This window comes from Halichoerus grypus, chromosome 6 (genome assembly GCF_964656455.1).
Source record: "Halichoerus grypus chromosome 6, mHalGry1.hap1.1, whole genome shotgun sequence".
Taxonomy (NCBI): Eukaryota; Metazoa; Chordata; class Mammalia; order Carnivora; family Phocidae; genus Halichoerus; species Halichoerus grypus.
The window spans coordinates 36,579,383-36,600,758 of NC_135717.1; the positions used below are offsets into that span (position 1 = coordinate 36,579,383).

Sequence of the window (21,376 nt, forward strand, 5' to 3'; positions counted from 1 at the left end):
AGAGTACACAAAGATGTAGTATAACTGCAGTATTAAAATGTCAGGGGGTGACCACACAAAAACATGAGGAACCCTCATACATCACTGGTAGGAATGTCAGATGATGCAGCCCCTGTGGAAAATATTTTGGTGGTTCCTCAGTAAGTCAAACATAGAGTCATCACAGGATCCAGCAACTGCATCCTAGGTATATCCCCAAGAAAACCGAAGACGGGTGTTGAAACAAAAACTTACAAACAAATGTTTATTGTAGCATTAATCACAATAGCGGAAAGATGGAAACAACTCATATGTCCATCAACTGATGAATGAATAGGACATAATGTGATCTAGCCATACAATGGGATGTTACTCAGCCATAAAAAGGAATGAAGTCCTGATTCATGCTACAACATGGATGAACCTGGAAAACATTATGCTGAATGAAGGCAGTCAGACACAAAAGGTCACATGTTAAATAATTCCCCATTTCTATGAAATGTCCAGAATGGGCAAATCCATAGAAATTGAAGGTAGATTTGTGGTTGCCAGAGGCTGGGCAGTTTGAGGAGGCAGGGGTGGGAGTGGAGAGTGACTGCTAATGGGGATGGGTTTCTTTTGGGGGGAACGAAAATGTTTCAGAGTCAGACTGTGGTGGTGGTTGAGCAACCTTGTGAATCTACTTTAAAAGACATTGCTGAATTGTACACTTTAAAAGGGCGAATTTTATGGTATGTGAATTATATCTCAATAAAGCTGTCATTTTTAAATGTTCAGGAAAAAAATGTATAAAAAGGCTGATAGGGGTGGGGGAGGGAGGGACAAGAATGAAATTAAATGGTTGACCTACAGCGTGCCCACAAGGAGTCAAGATGCATATTTTAGTGGCGGTATTTTTATAATTTTTTTTTACAGATCTGTAATCTGTTAACTGAAGCTCTTGGGGCCAGATATGTTTCTGCATTCAGAACTTTAGATTTTAGGGTGCCTGGGTGGCTCAGTCATTAAGTGTCTGCCTTCAGCTCAGGTCATGATCCCAGGGTCCTGGGATCGAGTCCCACATCGGGCTCCCTCCTCGGCAGGAAGCCTGCTCTCCCTCTCCCACTCCCGCTGCTTGTGTTCCTGCTCTCGCTATCTCTGTCTCTGTCAAATAAATAAATAAAATCTTTAAAAAAAAAAAAAAAGAACTTTAGATTTTAGAAAGGCAATGTGGTGCATGTACATGTAACCATCCAGCAAGGTTCAGGACAGCACCCAGTAAACCAACATTAAAATTTCTGCAGGGGGTGCACCTGGGTGGCTCAGTTGGTGGAACATCCAACTCTTGGTTTTCGCTCAGGTCGTGATCTCGGGGTCATGGGATCGAGCCCCATGTGGGGCTCCCCACTCAGTGGGGAGTCTGCTTCCCTCTCTCTCTCTCTCTCTCCTCCTCCTCTCCCTCTGCCCCCCCCCACGCTTGAGCTCTCTCTCTAAAATAAATGCATAAATGTTTAAAAAAAAAATTTCTGCAGAGAAAAAGATATGCTTTCACACTGAATGAGCCAAAGAAGGGCTCTAAGTCTTCACTGTCCAATACAGCAGCCGCATGTGATTGTCGGGCTCTTGAAATGAGGCTAGCCTGTGTTGAAATGTGCCTCAAGTATAAAATGCCAGATTTCAAAGACTTCATTTGAGAAAACTGATATTTTAAAAAAATGTTACAGGGGCGCCTGGGTGGCTCAGTCGGTTAAGCGACTGCCTTCAGCTCGAGTCATGATCCTGGAGTCCCGGGATCGAGTCCCACATGGGGCTCCCTGCTTGGCGGGGAGTCTGCTTCTCCCTCTGACCCTCCCCCTTCCCATGCTCTCTCTCTCTCTCTCTCTCTCAAATAAATAAAAAATCTTAAAAATATATAAAATAAAAAAATGTTACAAAGTTACTCATTTGATATTGATTACAAGTTGAAATGATGTTTTGGATCCACTGGTTCAAATAAAATAGATCATTAAAATTCATTTCACCTGGGGCACTGGGTGGCTCAGTCAGTGAAGTGTCCGACTCTTGATTTCAGCTCGGGTCTTGACCTTAGGGTTATGAGTTTGGGCCCCCTGTTGAGCTCCACGCTGGGGCTACTAGAAAATATTTAAGTGCCCACGTGGCTTGCCTTTGCAGCTCATATTCTGTTTCTACTGGGCAGGAGATGCCCTAAGGAATCTTCTGTCAGTTCTGGTAGATGTGCCTTCAAACAAGCTTATCCCAAACGTATTTAAAAAAAAAAACAAAAAGCAAAAACCTTTAAGTTTCTGTGCTTTAGATTTCTGGAGTATAACTGCAATTGGTAGATCCAAGATGTAGCCCATGGGCCTGGAGAATCAGGAATGAAGAGGAAAGGGTGGGACCTTGCAGCCAGCTGGCTCCACTCCAGGGCTGGCCTGACCACTGCCCACACCCCCACCCACCCCCCGCAGGCAGACCCCTCCAGCGGCCATTCCCATGGCCCTCTGCCCAGGCCACCCCAAGCTGCTGGGTCAGCCCCGCCCGCCAATTGTCTCCAGCTCTGCAGGGGAGGGACAAGGAGGAAGGGACAGGAGGAGGGTATGTGGGGGTGGGCTGCCCGAGGCTGAACCACTCGACCAGCCTCAGGCAGCGGACCAGCCATGTCCAGCCCAGGGCTCACGCTCCTGCTCTTGCTGATGGCAACACCACCACCTCTGCAGCCCTCCCCACTGGCACCACCGGACACCCCAGAGGGCAAGGCCGCCATCGTGGGCCTTATCCTCTCAGCGCTGGAGAGAGCCACCTCCTTCCTGAAGAAGAGGCTGCCTGAAATCAACCTAGACGGCGTGGTGGGGTTCCGGGTGCTGGAAGGTGGGTGCACTCTCGTTCTCCTGGACTGGCCACCGGAAAACCAGTTCTCAGCCAGTCACCTCCTTGCTCTGCTGGAAGGCTTGCTCCTTTTGGGTGTTTTGGGGCCCTGCTATACTCAATTATTTTAGAAGCAAAAAGGATTCAGAAACCACATGGGAAAAGATTTGGAAATTATTATTTTCCTGGGAGGAAATGATTCGTTTGACAGTGCTAATCCTGATATGTCATGAACAAGATGGGCAGAGGGAGTGTGCCCTTTCAAGGGGCATTTATGGGAGGGCAGCTGTGGACAAAACCAGGAACCCTCAAGATCAGGCTCCAACTCCATTCCCCCACTTCCAGCCAAAGCCACCTGAAGGCTCCAAGAAAAGAGCCAAGTGTTTGTTCAGCTTTCAGGGATATAAGATCCTCTAGAAGACCTGGCAATAGGCCAAGGCAAACAGGGAACCATGCAACACACACTTCAGGTTGCAGGAAGCTCCTCTCTGAAGGCCACCTTGACCTAAGCGACAAAGAGCTGACTTGGTATCAGCCTGGAGCTCTGGCTGGCCCCCCTTTCACATCACCCCCTCTGGGTGGCCAGTGCAGCTTGCCACCCCCACCCACCTGGACTCCAGGTCCCAGCAGGAGGAGGGGCTCTGGGACAGGTCTGCTTCTGTGCCTGGCCTCCCGGTGTCCTCCCCACATCCCTGAACCTCCAGGCAGCATCCTGGAGACCCCCAAGATCCAAGATCTCTCAGGCTAGGACCAGGGTCTCCATTTAATCCCAGCCCTGTCTTATAATGCCTCTAGAAATGAATAATAGTAATAAACCACAGGCCTGGCTTCCCCATTAGGCACAGGATATTTACAGAGGCCCATGAAAATGTTTTGATTTTTCTTTTTTTTTTTTTTATTTGAGAGAGAGCGTGTGTGTGTGAGAGAGAGAGAGAGCATGAGCAGGGGAGAGGGGCAGAGGGAGAGGGAGAAGCAGATTCCCCACTCAGCAGGGAGCCTGATGCGGGGCTCAATCCCAGGACCCTGAGATCATGACCTGAGCCGAAGGCAGACACTTAACCGACTGACCCACCCAGGCGCCCTGTTTTGATTTCTGTTAAAGTCAGAAGGAATAAAAATGAACTTTTAAATCAAGGAGAATGCTCTAATATATAATATCAACATATCCATCTTTATCCTAATATAGTCATAAGACTGTAAGACTTTCATCTATTGTTTTTTTTAAAGATTTTTTATTTATTTGACAGAGAGAGACACAGCGAGAGAGGAAACACAAGCAGGGGGTACTGGGAGAGGGAGAAGCAGGCTTCCTGCAGAGCAGGGAGCCCGATGTGGGGCTCGATCCCAGGACCCTGGGATCATGACCTGAGCCGAAAGCAGACGCTTAACGACTGAGCCACCCAGGTGCCCCTAATCTATTTTTTTCTTAAAGGAAGGGGCCCACAAAGCCTGGCATGTGGCCTGGCAAATGTGCCTTTGGATGTTACCTGGATACTGACTGCATGTAATTGCCAAACAGCCTAGAGAGGGAAGTGCTCTGTTTTGCTCTCTCTGCAGGTGGGGACTCTGAGGCACAGAGAGGTTCAGTAACCTCCCTACACCTCACAGCTGATAGGCAGGGGGTCTAGTACTCAAATCCACCTGCTCTAGCAGCCCTTGAGGGGAGGGTGGGCATTGTATTGACTTTTCTGACCACCCTAGATGCCAGGCACAGCACTGGGCTCCATCCAAGCAGCAGTTGAATAAACATTCCTGGAACAAGGCAACAGGCTTTTGTCAATAGCCATCCCATGGGCCTGTTGTTTCCTTATGGAGAGAGAAGGGAAGGGCAGGTGGTTCCCTTGGCCATGTGCTTTGTGGGGTCCATGAGATAATAAAAGATAAGGTTCACTAAGTACACACTAAGCACTGGCACAATGTAAACGCTCGTGTGGGGTATTTCACTGACTTCTCCCCACAATTCTTGAGGTAAGTTCATTATGATTGTCCCCTTTTTACCAAGGAGGGGACAGGCTTTAGAGAATGTCCAAGGTCACACAGCAAGCAAGTGTAGGCAGTGGGCTTAGAACCCTGCTTTGTCTGACTCAGCACCCATCGTCTGAATCACTACAGGGTCGAGGTGGCTGGAAAGGAGGGAAGCGGCGGCCCAAGCCGACACCACACAACAGCCTTAGACCAGGGCCACCCCCTCCTCTCCTCTCCACAGCTCTGCCCTATCCCTTTGCAATAACCTACTGATGCATAACAAATTCTCCCTGAATTTAGCTGCATAAAACAACAAAATAGTTACCATCTCACCATTTCTGTTGGTCAGGAATCTGGGAACAGTTGGTCTAGGTGGTTCTGGCTCAGGGTCTCACATAGGGTTGGAGTCAAGATGTTGGCCAGGGGTGTGATCATCTGAAGGCTTGACTGGGGCCAGAGGAGCCACCCCGTTCACTCCCAGGCCTGGCAAGTTAGTGCTGGCAGGTTCCTGGAGGCCTCAACTACTCACCATGTGACCTCGCCGTACGGCTACTTGTGTGCCCTCACAATGGCCGCCGGCTTCCCCCAGAGCAAGTGACCTCAGAGAGAGCAAGGCAGAAGGCTCAACGTCTTCTACAACCAAGCTTTGGAGGTCACACACCATCATTTCCCCAATTTGTTATTGGTTTCGAGGGTCAGCCCCATACAGTGCAGGAGGGGCTTGAAAGGGTATGAAAACCAGCTGGCTGCCACAGCACTCACATGAGGGTCCTATCTTCATTCTCAGCCTCCCGGGACAGAGAGAAGAGCTTCACGTTCTGGGGGGTCCAGTAGCAACAAGATACCTGTTGATCTCCCAAATCCTTTCTGCTTGGGGCTAGGCAAGTGGACGTTGACCCTAAGAGAGAAAAGGGTCCCTCCAGCTGCCCCTGCCAGCCAGGAGGGTGATCCAGAAGGTGGCAGCAGCAGCCGCACAGGCAGGGACAAATATACCATCATGAGGCCAGATTGGGTGAACCTCACTGCTGACTTGGCTACCCCTTCTGGGTGCCAGCACAATACCCTCCACCTGAGCCAGGCAGTCTGGAACAAGTCTTCGGAAGCAGACAGCCTAGGTTCAAGTGCGGGGAGAGAACCAAGACTGGAGAAGAGTGTTACGGAGCCCATCACCCCACAAGACTTGCTTAGCACCCTCTTAAACCTCATCCGCCCTCCCCATCAAAGTTCTCTACCTGAACTCAGGCCATCTCTCACCCTCTTGGCCCTGTGCTGAGGCTTTCCCTCACATCTCCTCTCTCGACCACCTCTTATCTCCCCACCATCACCATTTTCTCCCACCCCTGCAGAACCACTGCTACTCCAAAAGGCACCTCTGTGAAAATTAGAAAAAGATGTCTCCTTCCTCAAGTCACTTGCCTGCCATCTGCTGGAAAATTGTCTTAATACATATACAAACCCATGATAGGAATATACGCTGCCCTTGTGCAGTATACAACCTGCTCAACTGTACACAGCAGCTCTTCACCCAGCATCTGAATCCCTTCCTCATTCCTGTACAGCAAACCTTAGATCTCCCTAATTAATACTTATAGCTAAACTTTATTAAGTGCTTACTTTGCACTGTGGACAATGCTAAGCCCTCTCTATGCATTAGTTCATTTAATCCTTACAACCCCCCACTCTAAGAAGTAAGGATCATCATTACCCCCATTTTATAGATGAAGCAAGTAAAATGGAAAGAAATTAAATATCTTTCTCTGGTCACCCAACAAGAAAATATTAGAGTCACGATCTGAACTCAGGCCCACCTCCAGAAATCAAACTCTTAGCTGCCAACTTCCAGCACACTAGCCCCACCCCCATCACCCAGCTGAGCCCCACAAGGCCTAATTTCCAATAAGTTCAGCCAATTCTTTCCTCTCAGGAACTGGAAGAGGCAGAGACGCTCACTAAGCATTATAAGTTAGGATAATCTTTCCTGCCCAAATGGTTTGTCAATTGATGGAATGAATGAAGTCTTTTCTTTTCCAGTGCAGCTAAAAGGTGTTCAGGAAAAGTGGGCCCGGGACCCCCAGCTGCAGTGGCTGAGCCTGCGTGTGGGGAAGCTGGTGGAAAAGCTAGTGCCTCTCCTTCACAGATCCATCTTCTACCTCAAGCTGAGTGACCCCAAGTACCTAAGAGGTAATAGCAGGGGGTAGAGTCCCATTACTTCAGGAACACAGCATCTGGGGGCACTCCTCCGGTGAATGGTGGGGCGGAGTGGGGGGTGGCTGGGAGTAGGGAACGTGCCTCCCCTTGTTCAGCTCACCCCAGGCTTGGGAGCCTTCATCCTAGACCAGAGGGGAGGGTCTGGTCTGTCCCAGAGAGTGGGATATCTCAAAAGTAATTCAGCCCTTTGTGCACTAAATATAGCATCCTGCTAGTATCTCTCTGATCCACCCTATAAGCCTGGCGTGAATCATTCCTGGGGGTGGTAGAGGGGGGCAACTTATAAAACCAGCCCCTCATGCTTGTCCAGCCTCCTAGACTCCCAGCTTCCAGTCAGGTGTGTGTGAGTGAATGGGGAGATAATTAGCCAGCACACCCTTCCTTCTCAGCAATGGCCGGGCTGCACATGACCACACCCCAGCCCTCTCTACGTAGCTCTGATCTCCACATGCCCCATTCTCTCCCAGGCCTGGCCCTTAAGACCATCCCAACCTGTGTCACCCTAAAAGAAGTCCCTTGGCATCTGTTTTTGTTTTTGTTTTTGTTTTAAATTTTATTTATTTATTTGAGAGAGAGAGAGCATGAGCTGTGGGGAGGGGCAGAGGGAGAGGGAGAAGCAGACTCCCTGCCTAGCAGGGAGCCAGACTCCAGGCTCAATCCCAGGACCTTGGGATCATGACCTGAGCCGAAGGCAGAAGCTTAACCGACTGAGCCACCCAGGCACCCCAATTCCTACTGATTAAAAAAAAAAATTTTTTTTTTAGAAGAGGAGCTTCCTGAGTGTTTCAAACATAATGTGCAACCAGCAGGCAAGGCTCAGAGTCCTGAGCAGGCTTCTGTGTGGTCAGGGCTACCTGGGCAGGGACACCCAATTCCTGCGCTTGGGCTGCAAGAGCCTGGGTACAGTTAGGCAAGGCATGGCCCACTGCTCCTGGGTGTTTTCCCCTCACCCCACCTCTCTACCAGAGTTCCAGCCAATCATCCAGCCTGGGTTTTGGAAGCTTCCGCATGTCTGGACCAGCACAGATGCTTCCATGGTCTACCCCACGTTTGAACCACGGGACTCCTTCTCAGAGGAACACAGTGATTCGTGTCTGGTGCAGCTGCTGGGAACAGGGTGGGCCCCCTGCACTTGCCCCGCTTCCCAAAAGCCCAAAACCACTTGCTCCCTGCTTGTCCTCCTGTCCCACCTGCTAAGTCCCTGTGCAAAACCAGGCACAGCCACCACCCCACTAGCCACCCAGACACCAACCTCTCCCACCCTCATTGCACCTAAGCTGCCCCCCACTCCCTGCACTTCCCCCCCACACACCCCATTGGTCTCTCACACCAAAGGGATCCTTTCAAAAAACATATCTGAACATCCCGCCCCCAGTGTGAAGCTTCCTGTTGTTCTCAGAACAAAGCCCCAGCTCCTGCTGCCCTTCCAGGTCTCCAGGCCCCTCTAAACCAGCCCCTGGGGCTCTTGTCAGACTCCCAAAAGGACCTACTCTGTCCCACTTCTAAACCTTTACTGTGCCCGGCTGGCATTTGTGGGCTTCCTCCCACCCTGCCCCACCCCACCCCCCTGCCTAAGTAACCCTGCTTACACTTCAGAGCCACCTCCAGCATCCTTCCTCCAGAACCTTCCCTGACCCCACTGCACAAGGCTGAGCTCCCCGAGTAGGCGGGTTCTCCTAGCACCACTGGTAGCCACAGATACAATTTACATTTGTCTAGGGTTTTGCCTCCCTCCCTGGGCTGTAGGTCTCTGCAAGCAGGAGTACAGCCGAGTTAAGCTCACCATTTCATCCTGCTGTGCAGTAGGCTTGGAGCCAGCCCTGAATCAGCCCTAGGTTCAGAGAACTGCTGTATAGGGCAGTGACGGGAAAGACCATACTTGGGAGTCCCACGGAGCAATAGCAAGTCACAGCCCCCTGGAGCTCACCCAACCCAGGATAACTCCAGGGTCGCCTCCCCTGTGCTGGGGTACTGATTTAGCAAATCAAGACACAGTACCCCTGTGTGCTATCCAGCAACCCCTTGTGCACAGCTGGGTGCCTGGAGCCTACTGGGGTTCTAATAGCTAGTGGGGGAACAGGGACCAGGGAAGACTCCATGTCCTCAGGCTTCGTTTAGGGCACCCTTCTCTGGGGCCTGAACCACTTCTTCCCCAGGACAGACAGCAGCCAGCCCTGCAGGCTCTCAGACTTCTGCAGGACCCTCATGACCAAGCCCGGCTGCTCAGGCTACTGCCTGTCCCACCAGCTGCTCTTCTTCCTCTTGGCAAGAATGGTAAGTGCCCGGCGGGGGCCAGCCACGCACATAGAGGAGAGAGAAAGATAAAAAGGGGCTTGTGGCAGTGTGGTTTGTATGCTACACACCAAGAAAATAAGCAGGGTTTTGGACTTGTGCTTTGGACATCAGGAGGGAGAAGTAAGAGTAGCCTGCCATCTGTCCGATATAACATTGAACCAAACTAGGGGTGGGGGGGGCAGGATTTGGGATTCTCATTGGACAGATCGAATTGCATGCTAAACTGGGTCGTAGGCATCAGGAAAACAAAGAGAAAGAGTAAAAGAGAAGCAGCAGAAAGAACTCAGTAAACAATAACAAATGGAAAAGGATTTAGAACATCTGGTCCATAGCAGCTTCTAGAAAACCAAACCAAGACAAACCAGCCCCACCCCCACCTCTGCAGCACCCAATGCTCTTCCAAGCCCAAGAGTTCAAACTTCACTAAATAATGATAATTTTTAAACATATGTATTTCCCCATATAGAAAGCTAAGGCTCATTATCTCCATTGAAAGAGGTTATTCCATGTGCAGAAATTCTTGGCTGAGAAGGTACTTAATGTTTTAGGTAGGTTTTGTTTTGTTTTGTTTTTTTTGTCTGTTTGTTCTCTCTTTTTTTTTTTAATTTTTTTATTGTTATGTTAATCCCCATACATTACATCATTAGTTTTAGATATAGTGTTCCATGATTCATTGTTTGTGCATAACACCCAGTGCTCCATGCATGCAGAACGTGCCCTCCTCAATACCCATCACCAGGCTAACCCATCCTCCCACCCTAGGTAGGTTTTTAAAAAAATTTTTTATTATTTATTTGCAAGCTGTCACTATCCAGTATTTCTGTAAATACAATAAAAATCAAATTACGAGGAATATTATTAGATTCAACAGGTAGAAAGCTACTCTAACACATTGTTACAGAAATTGCCAAAGCCCCTTCTCATCTCCTGTTCTGTCCCTGAGACCTGTCTATGGCCCACACTTTGAGCAGCACTGAAGCTAGCCAGCTGGGTTAGCCTGGAATCTGAATGTGACGGCAGCTAATGGCTATAACGCTCCAGTGTCAGGCCTGTGTTGGGCACTTCCTAACTATGGTACCACCCATCCAAGTGAGCACCTCTGGTGCAGATCCCAGACACATTGCCCTTTCCCTGTGGCTAAGACCCTTGAGGCTCAGAAAGGTTAACTTAGCAAGCTAAGGTCACACAGCCCCTGAGTGGATGAGCCGGGACTCAAACCCAGCTCTTTCTGATCCCCCCCGCCCCCCACTGGGACAGAGCCCCAAGCAGTCCAGGGGTGTAAATGGGGAAGAAATTCTGGGAAAAGGGGAAAGACCTGCCCCAAAGGCAGCCACCTACCAGACCATCTCAGAACTACAAGTCTTCCCCTATAGCAGAGTACAGGTCTGTCACCCATCCTTCTGGCTGTTTGTTCCCCTCAGAAAGGATGCACAGGGGGACTGTTCTGCCAGAGCCAGCACTACATGAACCTCTTTTGTGCCAACATGATGGACCTGAACCGGAGAGCTGAGGCCATCGGATATGCCTACCCCACCCGGGACATCTTCATGGAGAACAGTGAGCCCTGGCATTCCTCTCTGGGGACAAAGCAGAGGGGTGTGCCTGCACACGCAAACACACACACACACAGTAGGGCTGCCAGATTTAGCAAAAAAAATACAGGGTGCCCAAGTAAATTTGAACTTCAGATAAACTGAATATATATTTTTAGTATAAGTTTATCCTGAACATTCCGATTTATGCTTATGCTTTAAAATTTGCGTTTGTGTTTATTGGACACTCAAATTTAACTGGGCATCCTATATTTTATCTGCCATGATGTGACTGCTTCCTGCCCCGAAAGGCCGACCTAGTGATGGAGCTCTGGACTGACAGGCTAGCTCAGAGATGAGGCAGAAAAGGGGTCTCTGAGTGGCTGCTCCTTGGCTTGGGTGTCTAGATCCCTCTACTGACCCTGACTCTTAAGGGACTCCCATGAAGGCCCTAAATGGGAGGCAGGACCTAGCCTGGCAGCTGCCTTCTTCCAGCCACTACACTGAGTACCCACCCACTGGCGGGAGGAGGCAGGGGGCACTGTGCAGCCTTGGGCAGTGGGAGCAGGTGGGTCTGGAGGGCAGGCCTGTAGAGGGTCTTTTGCTTCCAGTCATGTTCTGTGGAATCGGTGGCTTCTTGGATTTCTACAAGCTCCGGTGGCTGGAGGCCATTCTCAACTGGCAGAAGCCGCAGGAAGGATGTTTCGGGAGGCCTGGTGAGCTGCACTTCCACCCTGGCTGGGAGCAGGAGGCTGGTAGGGGGCTGGGTTTCTAGGCCAAGTGAAGAAAGGTGATACAGTGGTCTTAGTGGCTCAGAGAGAGATTCGCAACATGTATATGCATGCAAGCACACATGTGAACACACACATATGGAAATGGGCTTGGACCTTTGGAAGCCAAAATTTTGCAGAGTGGGAGACAGTCTCATTGGAAGATGATGGCCCCCTGCACCTGCATGAACAAATCTATTGCTTCAGTGAGTATCCCCTGAGCCCCTGCTCTGTACCAGACACTGTTCTAGGCTCCAGGGAATACTAGGGCCCTGAAGAAGAGAGGCAGAAACCATCTAAATTAACCAATAAGTGAGATAATTGCAAGTTCTGATAAGGGCTGTGAAGGAGACAACAGGCTGAGAAAGAAAAGAATATGGAAGAAGGTTCTTTGGGCAGGAGTATTCAGGGGAGACGCCTGGAGCAGGTGACATAGAAGCAGAGGCAGAGAGGACACAGCCCCTTTCCAGCTGTGTGATACTGGGCAGCTGGTCCTCTTTGCAGTAAGTCACTTCACCTCGCTAAGCCTTGATTTCCTCATCTGTAAATAAATTAGTATAATAATCTCCTTCCTGAGCTGTGAAGAGTAGACATAATATATGGGAAAGCACCTGTCCTGTGCATGGTACAGAGGCAGCTCCCAATAAATGCTGAAGCTTGGGATGCTCAAGGAGGCAAAGCTTTTGAAATAAGAGCGTCTGTTCTCAAAACTGAGGAGTCGATAAAAATGCAGATTCTCAGGCCCCAGACCTACAGATTCAGCAGGTAGAAGGTGCGCCTGTGGAACTTGCATTTTTAAGAAGCTCCTCCTGCTGTTCTGATGTGGGTGGTTGGGGGACTACAACTGGAGAAACATCAGTAGATGACAAATTTAGGCAGTGTGTAAGGATCTGCAGACAGGCACTCAAGGAACCTTCTGGAAGGACCTCCAGATTCAAGAGAAGACCTGAGTTGCTTGAGGTGTTGTGAGGGGGGGAGGTTTGGTGAGTAATGTGTGAAAACCCATCTCAAGAAGGTCACTTTCCTACTCTTCTCCCAGCTGCTGAAGATGAATTATCAAAAGCCATTCAACGCCAACAGCATGTTTTGAGAAGAGTGAAGAGGCGAGAAAAACAATTTACAGGTAATGAAAATACCCGGGAGCCTTCTGGGCATGAAACCAAGACACCCCAGAAAGGCTGCACACAGATTGACGTCAGTGGAAATGTGCCTTGCCATCCCTTCAGGGCTGGGTCTGGGAAGTGGAGGGCAGGGTAAGAAGTGGGAGTCCAGAGATCTTGTCTCCAGGAAAAGGAACATAAAAGAAGTTGCAGCGTGTTACTGAAAATCACAGAGATCACCCCCTCTCCGTCAAGGTCAAGTCAGAAAACCAGAACCTGCACCAGGAACTTGAGGCAGAGGGAATTTAATGTAGGGAACTCTTCTCAGAGGTGTTCCAAGAGGTGAACCCAGAAAAGTGAGAAAACCCAGAGATTAACCACTGCAAGAAGCCACTACTCTCCCCGGAGGCAGAGCTGGAGGGACTGTGGAGCAAGGTGGGGTTAGCAGAGCCTGCAGGGGTTGGACATGGAGGAGGCAAAGACGGGGAGAAATACCCCGTCTTCTGTCCTCTTTCAGCCTGTGTCTGCTATTGCTCAAACCTAACCAGAAGCTGATGAGTAAGGCATCCTGGGAAATGTAGTTTGGAAGGGTCAGTGCACTGTGGTTTGGAGCGAAAAAGGGCAGGAGGGAATCTGAGCCAACCCGCAAGTGACCAGTGCAATCCCCATGGCCACGTGTCCGGATGTCCCCAGCTTACACCTCTTGTCCTGGAGCCATTATGAATAGTGCCCCCTTTCCTCCCCAAAGTGTCCTGGTTGAGATGATAACTTATGTGATCAGTCCACCAGTGTAGAGAAACCGAGAGTCAGATATAGTTATATGGAGAAGGGAAGATAGGCAAGATTTAATATGGGAGGGAGGGAGGGATAAAGAAGGAAGAGAAGACCTGATTTTTTTATTAATAAAAAATAAATAACTGCAAGACAGAAGCAGGAAAGGAGGTAGAATAGCCAGCCCCCTTAGTAGATGCCCAGCATAGGTTGGTAAACGATCCCAGTAACTAAATGTCTCCCCATGAGCCCCACTGAAGCCTCATCATCTGCCTGCAGGTAGACAAGAGAAGGGAGTGGAAGCCCAAATCCAAAGGCTGGGCTGGGGAAGGGTGAGAAGTTCTCAGGAGATTTCCAGAGGCCCCTGACACAGGGGCCTGTGGCTACCCATGGCCAGCTGGTAGGCTGCCCCCTAGAGGCAGACAGCTGGACTGTAGGACCGACCTGAGGGCTGGAGAGGGAGCTGCAGAAAGGCCCGAGGTCCTTCTTGGGCCCTGCAGATTGACAAGTCTGGAAAACTGCCCAGAAGGCAGTGGTGCTTTCTTTCCTTCTGGTGCACACCCCCTGCACACCATGGACCGGGGGGAACCGGGGGAAGCCAGCACGGAGATGTGGAGCACAGGATCTGAAATCATGCTGTCAGAGTTCGAATCTGCTTCTTCCTCACGGTGGGGGTCACTCAACCTCTCTGAGCCTCAGTTTCTTTATCTGTAAGATAGGGACCTAACAGTGCCGCCTTCATAGAGCTCTTGGGGGTTAGTATCAGATCACTATACAAAGCACGCTCCATGGTATTTGGCATAGGACAGCATGAGCTGCTGGGGTGGGTAATTAGCCTTCTTGAAACCTGCATTCTCCCTCCCTCCAAAGGCCCTAGCTGGGGTCCTTCCCTTCTCCAAGACTGTGAGGGGAGAGAAAAGTCCTGGCTCCCTCCCACCTGCTCAGAAACACAGGATGGGTGGCCTACTTTGGGTTTAGGGAACTAAGTAACATCTAAGGTGTTCTTGCCTCAGGCCGGTGTCGGGAAGGTGCTCTGGGTCACCTGGGACCAGGCAAGACTAAGGCAGCAATGAGAGAGGCTATCAAGGTCAAGAAATGAGCTGTGGAGCCCCTAGGGCTGCGGAGCTCAGCTCTGCTACCTGAGCCTCGGTTTCCCTGTCTGCAAAAACAGGCAATAGGGTGCTGTCCTAGAAGGTTTGAGAGCAAGGGGAGGTGGGAAGGAGCTAGACAAGGGTGTGGCCTCAGGTCAGATCCCAGGGGAGGGGAGCTCTGGAGTGGAAATCGTACCTGAGTCACCCCCCTGAGATGGGAGGCTGGGCTTTTGTGTCCTGTATTAATAAGGCACTGGGAGGAGGCATAACCTCCCTGATGAGGAGGCTCCAACTGGCTGGGGTCATTTCTATGGAGAAGGGAGTCATTAGTGGCCAGCACTCATAGCAGCTGGTGGATGGGTGCCTGGCCCAGGATCTGGCTGGCTGGGGAAGCATCCGAAAAGCACTCATAACGGAACTGTGGCCACCACACAGTAGTCACAGGGAGGACTCTCTCTCTCCCCAGATGGCTGTTCCTCCCACAACACAGCCATGGCTGTGGCAGCCCTGGGGGGCTTCCTCTATGTCCTGGCTGAATATCCCCCAGCAAATGGAGAGCTGTGGCAGTCCACACTGGTGCCACCCGCAGTCGCCGAGACAAATGTTTCCACGCCTGCCACTGGAAGATGAAACGGATGCCAGATGCCATTAGTCAATCCTTCCTCCCTTAAATCCTGGATGCCCGGGCCATGCCCTGACAAGGAGGCAGCAGAAGAAATGACTAGCAAAGCAACCCAGCTTCATCCCCTCGGGAAGCAGGGCCAGGGAAGGGGATGTGGGGATGGATCCAGGTGTGGAAGCAGATGAATAAATTCAGAGTGCAATTGAGTCATGTTTCTCAGCCCTGGGGACAACTTCTAGGGCTCTGTTTCAAGTCACGACACAAACTCCAAGGAGATCCATAACTTGAGTCTTAAAGGCAATTTGTTCAGATGTCAATGGTTCCATCTTTCCCAGTGGGAGAAATAAGGGTCTCTGAATGTAACAGTTCGAGTCATGACTAAACTTGAGATATGGTCACAAACGGCAGCACATAAAATGTTTATATCCACGCGAGGAACTCTACAGTACCATGTCGCGTCCTGTCATGGCCATGTCATTTTACAAAAGGCAGGGTGGCATCATGGTTAATGGTGCAGCTCTGTGCCCAGGCTCCCTGAGTCCAAATCCCAGCTGTCCCGCTAATTAGCTCTGTGTCCTCGGGCAACGTCATTTAGCGTCTCTGTGACTGTTTCCTCGTCAGTACAATTGGGATAATTACAGCACCTGCCTCAGGATTACTTGCAGTGCTGTGACCATCACCTTTGTAGGGTACTGAGAACCATTCCTATAACATGGTAAGAGCCAGGTGAGTGTTACCTGCTGCCACAGCAGGGAGGGTGTCACATTACCTGGAGGGCTTGTCCCTGAGGCAGTGGGCATGGAGAGCTGACTTGCCAACTTTTCTCTTATTCCCAGCTTATACTTCTTCCCTCATGTTCTGCTTCAGTGTGAGTAAATCTGAACATGTCAGCTAGAGTTCTTTTAATTTATTTATCTGGTTTACCTAAGTACAGCTGACATACCATCTCCTGGAACTCTGACACTAATCTAGTGTTGGAGGAAAGACCTTCTGGAACGTTATCATGGGTCCAGGTACTGTCTGTGATGCAGATTTCAGGCTAGGACAGACACATGTCAAAAGGAGACTGGGGTAGAAAAATCAGCTAAAAACCCAGTCCTTTGGACTGGAAGGTTCTTTAAGTCCATCATCTTGCTTTGCTTCGAAGTGAAAAATAATTGCTCATCATCCCTATGTGACAACTGCGTTGTATTTGAGAATCTGAATTCAAACACCCATGCTCCTTCTGTGCTCAGCTAAATAATCTGGTGGGGGCAGTGGTTCTTCTAAATCTTTCTCTTGGGAGTTAGTCTCTTCTGTCTAATCCTCTGCTGGTGCCCCTGAATGCTTTCCTGCAAGTGCTCTTAAGTTGTCAGGCACACAGAAATGGTCCTGGATTTCGCTGACAAGTTTGACTTGCTTTTGAGTTGCTAGTCTTCTTGAGGAACCAAGGGCCAGAATTTAATACCTACTTGGCACTCCATATGCTTCAAGGATCTCTTCCACACTGCGTCACAAACCAAAGTTTACCAAGATAGGCACACAGCCTAGAGATGGGTGGGCAGCACATAACCGGATTAGGGGGGATTATGCCTCACCCCATCCTTCCTGCATTCGGGATGGATTAGTCACTGGAGCCTGACATTGATACATTTTTAGAAGGTTTAATTTACCAAACTAGGGCGGGGGTTGAGGGGAGGCGATGACTGTCGCAGAAATCTGGGTTTATAAGCCACTTTCAGGAAAAGGGAATCCTAATGCAAACTGGGACATGGGAAGAAAAATTTGCAAGATGAACCCCACTTGAATTGTCATGTCTTTGGATTACAACTGCGGTAGGGCACTAAGAAGAGGTAAAAATACCAGTGGATGAGTCTCTTCACCACTCCCCCACCCCAGACCTTAGCCTCTCACTGAAGATGAATCCCATGAGCATTTAACATGATGTGGAGGTGGGCCTTCACTTCTCGTATTCTAAACACCCAGCACTGGCTCACTTCCTAGAGGAGTTTCACAATGTGTGGTCTGTGGCCACTGGCATTAGGACCAGCTTGAGGAATCTTGTTAAACATGCAGATTCGCGCCTGGGTGGCTCAGTCAGTTAAGTGTCTGCCTTCAGCTCAGGTCATGATCCTAGAGTTCCAGGATCCGGATAGTGTCCTGCATTAAGCTCCCTGCTCAGCGGGGAGTCCACTTCTCCCTCTGACCCTCCCCCCTCTCATGCTTTCTCTCTCTCTCTCAAATAAATAAATAAAATCTTTAAAAAACAAACAAACAAACATGCAGATTCTCTAGCCCTGCCCCTAGAGATTCTCATTCAGACCCCAGGAGGGGGCCTGGGGACATGCCTCCTTGGCAAGCTCCCAAGGGATGCTGATGCTCGCCAAGGCTGAGAACTGTGGCATCCTCAAGGCCTGGACCTGTATGACATCAGGTGGTAGATAAAGGGAACATCTACAGTTGACACCAGGGCAGTGGCCTCGATTGTGCATTCAGAGGTGTAAGTAATGTCCCTCCTCCACCCTGCAAGATTCTTTTGGCTGGTCTGGAAATTAAGTTGACATAAGACAAATTAACAGGAGAAAAACAAACAAAAAAGTTTAATAATGTGCATACTGCCTGTCTACATGAGAGGCCCAGGAAAACTGAGTAACTCCCTGCAGTGGCCTAAGCCATCACCCTAAATACCATCTCCAGCTAAAGACGAGAGAAGATGTTGGGGGTGGGAGGTCAGTTGTGGGAGGTTACTGGGGAAAGCACGGTAAACAAGAGTAGATTTAAGTCCATGCTGTCGCTATTGATAACAGTTTCTAGAGATTTAGAGTCAGCCATCTCCCTCTTTCTGGTAATGAGACGAAAACACACTTACAAAAGGGTAAATTCTGTTTTCAGAGCTTCCCTTGTGTCTGCAGTTTCTTAAAAATAACCAGCTTAAGATAATCAGTATGCCAAAGGCGCATATCTTGGGGTGGCAAAATTTGCTCCCCTACACCCTCCTTGGTGCTCACACTCACCCCACTGTGACTTTAGGTGCTCCAGCAATGTTCCTGTCAAAAGTGTGTTCCTGATAGGCTCCTCGCTCAAGATAAAAATGTCCCCTGTAAAAGAGTATTTCTGTTAAATAAATCATTGTTTTTAAAAGTACTTCCCTTTAAGATGTAAATACGTACAGGAAAAGTTGTGAGCTCAAACTTCAGAACAAGCTGCCTCCTCTACTAACATCTGTGTGACCCTGGGTCAGGAGCTTGCCCTCTCTGTACCTCCAACTTTTCTGTATAATGGGTAGCACAATAACATCCAACTTCTAGGATTCCTGAGATAAAATGGTGCAGGGTAAGCCCCGCACAGTGTCTGAGGCTTAAATGAACTCAGTGGCTGTTAGGAGTGAGTTTTCTCAGAAAACCCAGCATCCACACCACCTCTGCCTCTGGGGTTTTATCAGTCACCTATTATTTACGAGCAAAGGATGTCATTCCCTGGCAAATCCTCCATCCATCCCTTCAATAAATAGTGACTGAGGACTTACTGTGTGCTAAGCTGTGCTCTGGGCATGGGAGATGCAGCTGAGAACAAACAAGGGCCCTGTTCCCATCATTTAAGAAATATCCGTGCAGTGCCTACTGTGTGCTGAGGACTATGCAAAGTATCAGGGGAAAGTAGTGAAAAGCAGACATGCTCTCTGTCCTCAGAGATGACAGTCAAGGCGGGAGAGACATTAAGCAGCAGCTAAAATCAGGGGGCGCCTGACTGCCTCAGTCAGTGGAGCATGGAACTCTAGATCTTGGGGTTGTGAGTTTGAGCCCCATGATGGGTGTGGAGATTACTTAAAAATAAAATGAAATTTAAAAAAAGAAACAGGGGCGCCTGGGTGGCTCAGTTAGTTAAGCGACTGCCTTCGGCTCAGGTCATGATCCTGGAGTCCCGGGATCGAGTCCCGCATCGGGCTCCCTGCTCAGCGGGGAGTCTGCTTCTCCCTCTCCCGCTCCCCCGTCTTGTGCTCTCTCTCTCTCTCACTCTCTCTCTCAAATAAATAAATAAAATCTTAAAAAATAAAGAAAGAAAGAAAGAAAGAAAGAGTTATAATCAAGCAGATTGCACCTGTGATGGGAAAGACTGGGTGCACGGCCTGGACATGGTATTCTTTCCCTCAACCGACAAACTGACAATGACGTCATTTTGGAATGTTCGTGAGGTCCGGAGCCGACGACCAAGAAAGAACTCTTGAGACGTCTTTGGTGCAAAAAGGTGGTTTTATTAAAGCACAGGGACAGGACCCGTGGGCAGAAAGAGGGGCTGCACCAGAGTTGTGAGGAATGGCTGATTATATACTTGGAAGTGGGGGAGGTAAGGACAAAGGGAGGTGTCCAAAAGCACTTTCATATGCTAAAGATTTACAGGACACTGGAGGCCTGACTATTCCTGAGTTAAAGTTGTTTTTCCTTCTAGTAAGGCGTTAACATGAAGATAGTTGGGGGCTTACTGGAGAAATGCTATACTCTGCCTGCCTCAGGTCCTGGTCAATGGGCTGCAGCCATGTCCTGCAAGGCTCTGGCCCCTGAGCTCCCACAGCTACCCCTTTTCCTATCCCTCATGTCTCAGCCTAAATGGGCTTAGAGAGGCCTTCCCTGCCACTCCCCTTCTTTCTCCATCCTGCTTCTTACCACACTTGGGTTGTTTAGTGTCTGTCTCTGCAAGGGCAGGACTGGTCTGTCTGTTTCATCAGCATCTAGCACATAGGAGGAGCTCAATCTGTTCAATCTGCAAATGACTATGGAACCCAGATGAGGAAGCTGAGAGAAGACAAAGGCACCTAACGAAGGGTAAATGTGAGCAGAGGAGAAAGCACTGAGTTAGTTAGCTGGTATGGCTAGAACTGTGGGTTTGGGCTTAGAAAGATAAACCAAGGCATGTTAAAATTTTTAACTAAGAGTTTGAGCAAAAATCAATTCGAATTGGGCAGTACCAAATTGAAGTGGATATGAGCCAGGGGAAAGATCTCTACTGAGAAAGTGAGAAAGTGAAGAAAGGAAATTGATTGCCTATAGCTTAATGCCTAGTTGGCTGTTAGTTAAAGCTGTTTGCAATTGGTCATCCTTAGCATTTTGATTTCATAATCTTGAGTCATTTACAGGCTTAGGTTTTGGTTTGCTTCTTTTTTTTTTAATTATTTAAATTCAATTTAGTTAACATATACTATATTAGTTTCAGGGGTAGAATTTAGTGATTCATCATTTGCATACAACACCCAATGCTCATTACATCAAGTGCCCTCATTGGTGCACACCTTGGTTTGCTTCTGTAGGCAGTGTTAAAGAAAAAAAAAAAAAGACGGGTGCCTGACCGGCTCAGTCATAAAGCATGCAACTCTTTGATCTCAGGGTTCTGAGTTCAAGCCCCACATTGTGTGGAGAGATTAGTTTTTTTAAAAAAGTAAAAAAGAGAGACAACAGGCCCCAAATGGAGTAACATATGCCAAGCCCCATGTCAGCCAACCAAGACTTAATATCTGACTTAACTACAGTTTCAGACTCTTCCAGGAATGAAACCTTTAACCAGTCAGTTACCTGGTCAGCACTAGTGAAGTCATCTGCACCAAAGGCCCTTGTCCTTCCCTCAAAGGAAGGTGACCTTGCCTGAAACAATCCACTCTGTCTCACTCCCTTTCTGCCTATGAAAGCCTTTCATTTTGCACAGCTCTTTGGAGCTTCTTTCTATTTGCTAGATGGGATGCTGCCTAATTCGTTGAATAAAGTCAATTTAATCTTTAAATTTACTCAGTTGACTTTTGTCTTTTAATAGCAGCCATGGCATAAAGCCACATCAATCTAATGGCCTCCTTGTTTAATTAATAGGCTGCTCAGCAAATGGAGAATTTCCATGGGACTTACGCACTTAGATATTATGTGCTTGTTACGTGTTTTGTCAAAGGAGTGACAAAGTTGGGAGGAGACCAAAGGTCAGAACTCTCTATAGAGACTGCCTGTACCTACATCTCCCAGTTGACGTAGAGAAAAAGAGGACTTCCAGGGACAGGGAAGCTGGTCGCAGGTCTGGGCTTGTTTGCTAAAGACTTTTTGCAGCCTGGATGTAAAGATTAGAAAGACATCATCCCTTCACATCAATATGATGAGGAAGCAAAAGGCAAGCTGAGGACAAAGCACAAGCTGAGATCCCACAACACCCTCCCCACCTCCCACCCACCTCCTTCCTGGACTCCAGG

The 21,376-nt window shown here is 49.0% G+C and overlaps 1 protein-coding gene and 1 long non-coding RNA gene across 2 annotated transcripts; one reads left to right on the forward strand and one right to left on the reverse strand.

Moving 5' to 3' along the window:
- Window positions 1–2,550: 2,550 nt before the first annotated feature.
- On the forward strand, window positions 2,551–15,383 carry C6H16orf89 (chromosome 6 C16orf89 homolog). Its single transcript, XM_036091589.2, has 8 exons — window positions 2,551–2,826; window positions 6,820–6,969; window positions 7,963–8,113; window positions 9,153–9,270; window positions 10,713–10,848; window positions 11,435–11,539; window positions 12,633–12,716; window positions 15,022–15,383. Exons 1-8 carry the CDS (start codon window positions 2,616–2,618, stop codon window positions 15,183–15,185), a joined length of 1,119 nt encoding a protein of 372 aa, XP_035947482.1. The 5' UTR covers window positions 2,551–2,615; the 3' UTR covers window positions 15,186–15,383.
- LOC118535286 (uncharacterized) lies at window positions 10,059–18,232 on the reverse strand. The gene is made up of 2 exons (XR_004917115.2): window positions 18,171–18,232; window positions 10,059–11,594 (listed from the first exon to the last, which is right to left on the reverse strand). It is a non-coding gene; the product is annotated as an uncharacterized LOC118535286 (long non-coding RNA).
- Between the last annotated feature and the right edge of the window lie 3,144 nt (window positions 18,233–21,376).

What these genes read in the sequence shown, in the direction of transcription:
- C6H16orf89 (XM_036091589.2), top strand. Translation starts at nt 2,616, where the DNA reads ATGTCCAGCCCAGGGCTCACGCTCCTGCTCTTGCTGATGGCAACACCA. An exon ending in GTGCAGCTGCTGGGAACAGG is followed by an intron (nt 8,114 to 9,152) that starts GTGGGCCCCCTG and finishes CTTCTTCCCCAG; the next exon opens with GACAGACAGCAGCCAGCCCT. An exon ending in TCTTCCTCTTGGCAAGAATG is followed by an intron (nt 9,271 to 10,712) that starts GTAAGTGCCCGG and finishes TGTTCCCCTCAG; the next exon opens with AAAGGATGCACAGGGGGACT.